We start from the raw sequence: 10,334 nt of genomic DNA, 5'->3' as shown, positions 1-10,334 counted from the left end.
GATGTAGGATCTAATTTGATCACTCTTTTATTGCTGGGAATTTTCCTGCACAGCAGAAAATGCTAACTTGTAGTGTATTCAAGGTTAAAAAGACTACTAAAGTTTGTAATTTCCACTTTAAAATGTCTGACTTGATTTGCCCCAACGAGAAAATTATCAACCCCTACAAAAAATGTCCATTAATTATAATTCACATAATAATTCCCATTTCCTTTTGCTGCAGGATTATTTTCTTGCTCTAGCAAACTGGCTCAAATTAAGATCGTACATCTATAGGGTTCCATTTGTGTCAATCATGGACATTTTTGGAGCCCTCTGTTAACTCACCAGCAGCATGAAGAATGATTGGACTCAGTCGGCTCATTCTTCATGTCCTATGGCCACATGATGGGTCCATGATTACATCCCAAATGGCATCCTATTCCTTATATTGGGCAACGGTTTTGACCAGGGCCCATAGGATTCTGGACAGAATTATTGCACTTGGTAAGGAATAGGGTACAATTTAGGATACAACCAGTCAACAATTTAGGATACAACTCTCTCGGTCTCTCCTTCTTTCGCTTTCCCCATGTTTTCACAGCCCAATGTCCCCTTTCCACAAGCACGCACGCACGCACGCGCACACACACACACACACACACACACACACACACACACACACACACACACACACACACACACACACACACACACACACACACACACACACACACACACACACACACACACACACACACACACACACACACACACACACACACACACACACACACACACACACACACACACACTCAAAACACCAGGATCAGAGGTCACGCATACACACAGTTGTATTGTAAACACAAATGGCTGCTGCATTGGTTTGTCTGCATTGTTCATTTCTGTTGTTTTGTCTTTTGACTCCCATTAGATTAGAGATTCCAAACACAACATAACCGGGATTCAATCCAAGGTGTGTTGTGAAGCAAAGCATACTTTTAAAATGTATTAATACGCTCAAACTATACAGTCATTTATCGTGAATCCAATCGCTGCGAGCATCTTGGAAAATGCCTTTACACTAGTGCGCTGCTCTCTAAGGCTCCTGGGATTGAATCCCGGCCTGAGACTGCTACCAAACAACATCTGTAAATCAGTCCTGGTCAGAGATAGCAGAGAACAGCTCAGAGCACCTTAGTACTGTCCACTGAGACCTAGGTTAGGCCTGGGTAGGATAGACATCTATCCCATCTGGTGTGGATTAATTGTGCATTAATTTTGGCCATGTAAGTGTATCACCACTCCCTTTGTCTGAGGCTAGTCCCAAATGGCACCCTATTCCATACATAGTGCACTACTATTCACCAGATTCCTATGGGCCCTGGTGGAAAGCAGAGCACTATATAGGGAATAGGTTGGCCGTGACCCCCGTTACATACACACAGAGGCCTACACAGACAACAAGTAAACGATACAGGATGTGTATAAAAGTTTAAACACCCTAGTGTCACCTTCATTGGTGGCATAATAACACCATGAATATAATATGACGACTATAATACTGACTTCATATGTGGAAGGCATTTGATGAAATGATAAAATGATGCATGAGGAACGAACAAGATTGGAATGAGTTTATGAAGGTAGTTATATCTTTTGAACAGAGGGCCAACCTGTCAAACAGATGTTTATTTACAGCTAGCTATAATCTCTAATCTACTCCTATGTTTTCATCTGGAAGAAAAGGTGAGATCTGGAAGAAAAGGTGAGATCTGGGAGAAAAGGTGAGATCTGGAAGAAATGGTGAGATCTGGGAGAAATGGTGAGATCTGGAAGAAATGGTGAGATCTGGGAGAAATGGTGAGATCTGGAAGAAATGGTGAGATCTGGAAGAAATTGTGAGATCTGGGAGAAATTGTGAGATCTGGAAGAAATTGTGAGATCTGGAAGAAATGGTGAGATCTGGAGGAAATGGTGAGATCTGGAAGAAATGGTGAGATCTGGGAGAAATGGTGAGATCTGGGAGAAATGGTGAGATCTGGGAGAAAAGGTGAGATCTGGAAGAAATGGTGAGATCTGGAAGAAATGGTGAGATCTGGGAGAAATGGTGAGATCTGGGAGAAATGGTGAGATCTGGAAGAAATGGTGAGATCTGGGAGAAAAGGTGAGATCTGGGAGAAAAGGTGAGATCTGGGAGAAAAGGTGAGATCTGGGAGAAAAGGTGAGATCTGGGGAGAAATGGTGAGATCTGGAAGAAATTGTGAGATCTGGAAGAAAAGGTGAGATCTGGAAGAAAAGTTGTATAGAAGGACTCCGGTAGAAACAGAGATCAAAGATGGAGTTCTGACTACTCTAATCCGTGGTTGGCAGCAACATTATAGTTACAAATCAAATGGAACCCTATTCCCTATATAGTGGACTACTTTTGACAAGGACCCATAGGGCTCTGATCAAAAGTTGCGCACTATATATACAATTGAAGTCGGAAGTTTACATACACTTAGGTTGGAGTCATTAAACTCGTTTTTCTACCACTCCACAAATTTCTTGTTAACAAACTATAATTTTGGCAAGTCGGTTAGGACATCTACTTTGTGCATGACACAAGTACTTTTTCCAACAATTGTTTACAGACAGATTATTTCACTTATAATTCACTGTATCACAATTCCAGTGGGTCAGAAGATTACATAAACCAAGTTGACTGTGCCTTTAAACAGCTTAGAAAATTCCAGAAAATGATGTCATGGCTTTAGAAGCTTCTGATAGGCTAATTGACATAATTTGAGTCAATTGAACGGGTACCTGTGGATGTATTTCAAGGCCTACCTTCAAACTCAGTGCCTCTTTGCTTGACATCATGGGAAAATCAAAAGAAATCAGCTAAGACTTCAGAAAAAAAATTATAGACCTCCACAAGTCTGGTTCATCCTTGGGAGCAATTTCCAAACGACTGAAGGTACCACGTTCATACGCAAGTATAAACACCATGGGACCACGCAGCCATCATACCTCTCAGGAAGGAGATGCGTTCTGTCTCCTAGAGATGAACGTACTTTGGTGCGAAAAGTGCAAATCAATCCCAGAACCACAGCAAAGGACCTTGTGAAGATGCTGGAGTAAACAGGTATAAAAGTATCTACAGTATATCCAGAGTAAAACGAGTCCTATATCAACAACCTGAAAGGCCGCTCAGCAAGGAAGAAGCCACTGCTCCAAAACCGCCATAAAAAAAGCCAGACTACGGTTTGCAACTGCACATGGGGACAAAGATCCTACTTTTTGGAGAAATGTCCTCTGGTCTGATGAAACAAAAATAGAACTGTTTGCCATAATGACCATCGTTATGTTTGGATGAAAAAGGGGGATGCTTGCAAGCTGAAGAACACCATCCCAACCGTGAAGCACGGGGGTGGCAGCATCATGTTGTGGGGGTGCTTTGCTGTAGGAGGGAGTGGTGCACGTCACAAAATAGATGTCATCATGAGGGAGGGAAAACTATGTGGATATATTGAAGCAACATCTCAAGACATCAGTCAGGAAGTTAAAGCTTGGTCGCAAATGGGTCTTCCAAATGGACAATGACCCCAAAGTTGTGGCAAAATGGCTTAAGGACAACAAAGTCAAGGTATTGGAGTGGCCATCACAAAGCCCTGACCTCAATCCTATTAAAAATTTGTGGGCAGAACTGAAAAAGCATGTGCGAGCAAGGAGGCCTACAAACCTGACTCAGTTACACCAGCTCTGTCAGGAGGAATGGGCCAAAATTCACCCAACTTATTGTGGAAAGCTTGTTGAAGGCTACCCGAAACGTTTGACCCAAGTTAAACTATTTAAAGGCAAGGCTACCAAATACTAATTGAGTGTATGTAAACTTCTGACCCACTGGGAATGTGATGAAAGAAATAGAAGCTGAAAGAAATCCTTCTCTCTACTATTATTCAGACATTTTACATTGTTAAAATAAAGTGGTGATCCTAACTGACCTAAGACAGGGAATTTTTACTAGGATTAAATGTCAGGAATTGTGAAAAACTGTGTTTAAATGTATTTGGTTAAGGTGTATGTAAACTTCAACTGTATATATTTTTTAATTGAACCTTTATTTAACTAGGCAAGTCACGTAAGAACAAATTCTTATTTACAATGACGGCCTACCCCGGCCAAACCCGGACCACGCTGGGCCAATTGTGTGCCACCCTATAGAGAATAGGGCACAAAGATCCAATATGTTATGTATGGGTTCTATATGTCATTCTATGCATTAGGGCACCATTTAGGACAGTCATAGCAGAGTGCTGAAACACGGCCCTACTGATGGACTGCTCCACCTCTTTCCTCCAGCATGAGTTCCTTTCCTGCCTGCGTCTCAAACAGCACTCTATTCCTTATGTAGTTCACTACTTTTGACCAGAGCCTAGTAGTGTACTAAATAGGGAATAGGATGCTGTTTGGGATGGAACCCCTGTTTCCATGACTACCCACACACCTCTCCACAGAGGAGATTACCACTGCATGTGAAGGCAAATCAACAATGATTGTCAACGTACCTAAGTGAAATAATGAGGGTGAATTGCATGATCAGAGTTTACCCACAGATACAGAGCCACTGTGTGTAGGCCTTCACATCCACCACTATAGAGCACTGTGCCCAATACCAGATGGGGTAAAGCAAAGTACCAAATATTATATCATACGTACAGGCCACTGGACAGACAGTACCAGCATTGGTCACTCAGCACCAATCTCAAAGTGTACCATTGCCAGCATCAAACTACACGTAGAGTACAATTTTATTTTCCCCCCCAAGAGCCCTTGATGCTTTAGTTTCAAGACTACACCATCATGACTACATCCCAAAAGGCACCCTATTCCCTATATAGTGCACTACTTTTGACAAGAGCCCTATGGTGAGCCAGTGAGCCCATAGGGCTCTGGTCAAAAGTTGTGCACTATATAGGGGACAGGGTGCCATTTGGGACACAGACCTAGTCTACAAAAACAACAACATGACCAGATAGAAACTCAACAGTGAATGAACCTGGACACAGAAGCCTCAGAACATCGAATTGTACAAGTGAATGTCACCCAAACCTCTGAACCTTTGGTCTGCAACCCCTTATAAAAATACTATAAAACTTTTCTGAATGTGTTGGTTTTTTTGCTTCTTTTTCTTCTATTTAGGTATAAATATGGGGAAAGATCTACTCTACTGTGCAAGTGACAGAGACAAATACAATAATATTTGAGGGTGGGGGGGTTGGGGGAATTTGTACAAACTGTAAAGATTCATTTTATCACAAAAGCTCTTTCCCCCGCTTCCCAAACACACCGTATTGACCTCAGATGAGTGAAATGTGGGGTAGATATGTATTGCGATGAGATAGAAAATACAGAGGAGGAGGAAGAAGCATTTGAAGAAGCCTGCTACAGCTCCGTTCTTCCCCTATAGGTTGCTCTACATGCTGTAAGTGGTATACTGTATACAAACCCTATTTCATTGTCCATACAGTCCACACATACACCTCACTGTTACCATGGAGAGAGGTACCTCACTGTTACCATGGAGAGAGGTACCTCACTGTTACCATGGAGAGAGGTACCTCACTGTTACCATGGAGAGAGGTACCTCACTGTTAACATGGAGAGAGGTACCTCACTGTTAACATGGAGAGAGGTACCTCACTGTTACCATGGAGAGAGGTACCTCACTGTTACCATGGAGAGAGTTACCTCACTGTTACCATGGAGAGAGTTACCTCACTGTTACCATGGAGAGAGTTACCTCACTGTTACCATGGAGAGAGGTACCTCACTGTTAACATGGAGAGAGGTACCTCACTGTTAACATGGAGAGAGTTACCTCACTGTTACCATGGAGAGAGTTACCTCACTGTTACCATGGAGAGAGGTACCTCACTGTTAACATGGAGAGAGGTACCTCACTGTTAACATGGAGAGAGGTACCTCACTGTTACCATGGAGAGAAGTACCTCACTGTTACCATGGAGAGAGTTACCTCACTGTTAACATGGTTAGAGTTACCTCACCGTACCTTCTAGGTGTCAAGCACAAGGTCATTCTTTATCTTGTCAGATGTCAAATCGCCATATTGGTGTAATGGCTGTTATACCATGATGCCTTTGTCTTTGTCCCAAATGGCACCCTATTCCCTATATAGTGAACTAGTTTTGACCAGAGCCCTATGAGCCTCAGTCAAAAGTAGTGCACTACATAGGGAATATGGTGAAATTTGGGAGACACCCCATATTTCCCTTTAATTCACTTCTTGAAGCCCTTTGGCCATGCCGGTTGAGCAGTTTGTGGCGGCATGGAGAAGAAGCATGTTAAAAAGAGCTCCACATACGGAGTACAAGCTGTCGCCTTGCCTGAGCACAGCTGGGACGCAACACTGTCTCTTTCAACGTGTAAGAGGGTGTGTGTGTGTGTGTGTGTGTGTGTGTGTGTGTGTGTGTGTGTGTGTTTCTGTGAATTTAAAGGCGTGTAAGAGGGTGTAAAATAAGGAGAAAAGTTCAGCAGCTGTATCTGTATACAGTACGTTTATACAAGGTTATACTAAGGTTAAAATCATCTACCCCACTGAGATTATATACAGAGGTGGTGTGAGAGGAAAGAGAGAGGGATGGAAATTCCAATAGAGAAGAGATGGATCTGGACACTGTCTATTAACATGTAAGTAATCAACCTCTGCTGAATCCCCTCTTAGTTTAAGAAAAGTACTTCCAGCCTCTCTTTCTCTTATCATGTCTCCCCTCTTGATTGTGGCTTTCGCTTTTTCAGCTCTTGGAGCTGAAGATTGCACACAATAAAACATTTGAGAGAAACTGTGTCAGATTGTTTGAGTTTGTTTGTGTGTGTATGTATGCGATACAGAAAGCATAGAGAGAATACATTTATCTCTCCAACAAGTGTGTGTGTGTGTTTGTGTGTGTGTCTGTGTTTATATGTATGTACGCATGTATGAAAACAAGTATCACTATGTATTACAGAATACATCTCTCTCACACGTGTGTCTGCATCCTCTGAGTGTGTCTCTGGTTGTACTCAGTACCAGGAGGAGAGTAGTCAGTAGCAGGAGGAGAGTAGTCAGTACCAGGAGGAGAGTAGTCAGTACTAGGAGGAGAAGTGTAGGAGAAGCGGGTTGCCCCATAATTCCCCAGCACAGTTTCAGGACCCGGACATGGGCCTTGTCCTTGGACTGGTCCTTGCACTGGCCCTGGTCCCACCCCTTGTCCAGTTGGGTAGACCTCATAGGCCGGCCCTCCTTCCAGGGGCGGGGCAAAGCCCATCCGATAGGTAGAGTACTGGGCGGGATAGCCATAGTTGTCATAGGTCAGCTGACTGTTGTTGTCCAATAGTCCGCAGTCTCCGGGGAAGTCGGTGGTCTGTGAGGCAGGATGGGAGGGGTGGGCGGGGTGGGAGGGGTTGGAGGGGTGGTTGGTGTTGGGCGGGACTTGGCTCGGGCCTGCCCTGGTGAAGGTGTTGAACTGGGGGTAGTTGGTATGAGACATCCTGGATGGAGGTCTGGGGTCATAGCACCCTGCCCTTGACCCTGGGACTCCTGGGACCCCTCCTGCAGCCACTGCCCCTCCGGGACCCCCTGCTGGGCCACTGGAGGTAGCACCTGTAGCTCCCCCTGGAGGGTTGGAGGTCCGGAACTCTCCCTGGTACAGCATGGAGTGGGAGGACGGCCTGGCCTCGTTGTGGGTGGTCGCCCGGACGTTATAGTAGCCGTTCGTTGGGTCCTAAGAACAAACATGATGAGGGAATAGCGAGTGATTTTTACACAGGTTTGAGTTTGAGGTGTGGTCAGGGTTGTGGGTATTTCTAATTAAAGGCAGTGCATTCAGTAAGTGATTTACATTTAAAATAAATTATTGAATTGGAATTTCAGTTTACTTCCTGAATTAACTGCCTCCAATTCGAATTCACCCCAATCCTGTTTGGGCATATTTGAGGTGTGATGTAGTCATGTTGTGTGTTGTATTGTTGTAGGATAGAGATGAGGTGATAGTGAGCTTTTTGCTTATTACATGCAAGAGTGTTCCAATTTGAGGTGTTAGCATATTTGAGGTGTTAGCATATTTGAGGTGTGAGGTAGTTAGTATCAGTATTTTGTGTGATATATTGTTGTGTATTGTGTTGTATGTACTGTAAATATGAGGAGTTTGTTGTTTGATGTAGGAGGGTATGAAGTGAGTAGCAGAGAGAGAGTTACTCACCTTGAGTTCGTATTCCTCGCGGGTATCGAGCTCACTGCGCAGGTCCTGCTTCAGATCCATATCGTCTTTGAATGGCTGAGTGGAGGGAGAGAGGGAGACAGAGGGTAGAAACTAAACCATCAAACAACAAAACACACACACAGAGAGAGAGAGAGAGAGAGAGAGAGAGAGAGAGAGAGAGAGAGAGAGACAGAGAGAGAGAGAGAGAGAGAGAGAGAGAGAGAGAGAGAGAGAGAGAGAGAGAGAGAGAGAGAGAGAGAGAGAGAGAGAGAGAGAGAGAGAGAGAGAGAGAGAGAGGGAGGGAGAGAGAGAGAGAAGGAGGGAGGGAGGGAGGGAAGAGGAAAACAGAATATCAGGTTTTTCATTTGATGAAAATGTTGTTTGACAAATGTTTGGTGAGTACAGTTGAAGATGCAACAGGACCATGAAAGCACATGAAGGTGAATTCAATCCAGTGGTTTACTCTCAAACAACAACTAAAGGCTTCAGCATCTTATAGCTTCTAGAACAATTTATGTCTTAAATATGTTGTAATAACAGTTATAATAGCTGTATTTCAAATGACAACCCATGTGGCCGGTGGCATTAATCACATCTTATATAGAGCTTTCTCAGTGTAGCCTAGTGCAGGGTTTCCTCAGTCAGAGAGAAGTCTTAGGGTTTCTCAAATAGCACCCTATTCCCTTTATAGTGCACTACTTTCAGTTAGAAGTAGTGCGCTATGTAGTGCATCCACTTGGAACACAACCTCAGTCTGTGAAGTCTAAGGCAACAGAGAACAGATGCCCCCCTTCATGCTTCATTTGATTGTTTTATCGTGAAGTCTGTTGCTATATTTAAAAAAAAGGAACTGCAACACTAGAGGTTCAGGTTGGTTCCCTTCAAACGTGTACAGCTGACACATTTCGGAGACAAACACCTTTTGTCAAAGCTATTGCACTTTAAATAATGTTTGATTTGATTCATAGCGGTGGGTGTTGGGTACTCACGGAATACATGGCCTTGACCATGCGCGTTGCCGTGGAAACACTGCCCGACTCCTCCTCCAGACTATGTGTCTCCTTGTTGACTGTCTCCACCTTGATGTCCGGCTTCCCCAGAGTGACCCCACGACGACCTGGAACCAGAACAAGACAGATGACTCATGAAGCGCCTAACAGAGTGCTTATGAAGACTTTATGTATGCTATATGAAGCCTTTATAAGCTGTTGTTCATTTAAAGTGGGACAGACATCTGAATAACAGTACTTTTGGATCAACGTTTAGATCTACAGTACAACAAAAGAGAGAGAAAAGAAGTCATTCTTATTCAGTTTTAAATAAGCGATCATGAATAAACACGTGACTATTTGTGGTTACACAGTACATTTTGAATGACTATATGAATGACAGTTACACACAGCCACACCCACATGCATCCCAAATGACACCCTATCCCCTGTTCCTGTCCCCTATCCCCTGTCCCCTATCCCCTGTCCCCTATCCCCTGTCCCCTATCCCTGTCCCCTATCCCCTATTCCCCATAAATGTATAGGGCATGACTTTTGACCAGAGCCCTGTGGGGGGAATAGGGTGCCATTTGGAACATGACCACAAACATGTTGCATGCAGAGGGAGGGAGTAGTAACTGGTTGGTACACGACTCACTGCCTTTCCGTTGGCGGTAGAGGAAGAAGGCTAGAGCCAGGAGAAAGATCAGGAGCAGGATGGAGGATCCAACTGTTCCACCAGCTATAATCCCCACTGGTACTATCTCTGTACAGACAGAGAGACAAACAGACATGGTTATACCAAACCTTTCCCATACTATTGGTACTATCTCTGTACAGACAGACAGACAAACAGACATGGTTATACCAAACCTTTCCCATACTATTGGTACTATCTCTGTACAGAGAAACAAGAGAGACAGAGAGACATGGTTATACTTTTCAGGGAAGTTAGGAACAAATATACACAGGCGGTTAGGAAAGCTAAGGCTAGCTTTTTCAAAAAGAAATTTGCATCCTGTAGTACAACCTCAAAAATGTTCTGGGACACTGTAAAGTCCATGGAGAATAAGAGCACCTCCTCCCAGCTGCCCCCCGCTCGGAGGCTAGGAAACACTTA

General features: G+C 43.9%; 1 protein-coding gene across 2 annotated transcripts in view; it reads right to left on the bottom strand.

Moving 5' to 3' along the window:
- Window positions 1-815: 815 nt before the first annotated feature.
- The window catches only part of kirrel1b (kirre like nephrin family adhesion molecule 1b), a 66,432-nt gene continuing 56,913 nt past the window's right edge, over window positions 816-10,334 (bottom strand). Inside the window, exons 12-15 of one of the 2 annotated variants that reach the window (XM_014141084.3) lie at window positions 9,873-9,980; window positions 9,215-9,342; window positions 8,226-8,336; window positions 816-7,748 (exon numbers count right to left, since the gene is read on the bottom strand). In XM_014141084.3, the coding sequence (XP_013996559.2) occupies window positions 7,005-7,748; window positions 8,226-8,336; window positions 9,215-9,342; window positions 9,873-9,980 (1,091 nt within the window). In that variant the 3' untranslated portion in view covers window positions 816-7,004. The remainder of the gene's footprint in view (window positions 7,749-8,225; window positions 8,337-9,214; window positions 9,343-9,872; window positions 9,981-10,334) is intronic. The other variant, XM_014141086.3, reaches the window with a different exon arrangement.

Source organism: Salmo salar, chromosome 14, assembly GCF_965601325.2.
Source record: "Salmo salar chromosome 14, fSalSal1, whole genome shotgun sequence".
NCBI classification, from domain to species: Eukaryota; Metazoa; Chordata; class Actinopteri; order Salmoniformes; family Salmonidae; genus Salmo; species Salmo salar.
Note: the sequence above shows the minus strand (reverse complement) of the source record. Positions and strands in the feature narration are given on the sequence as shown.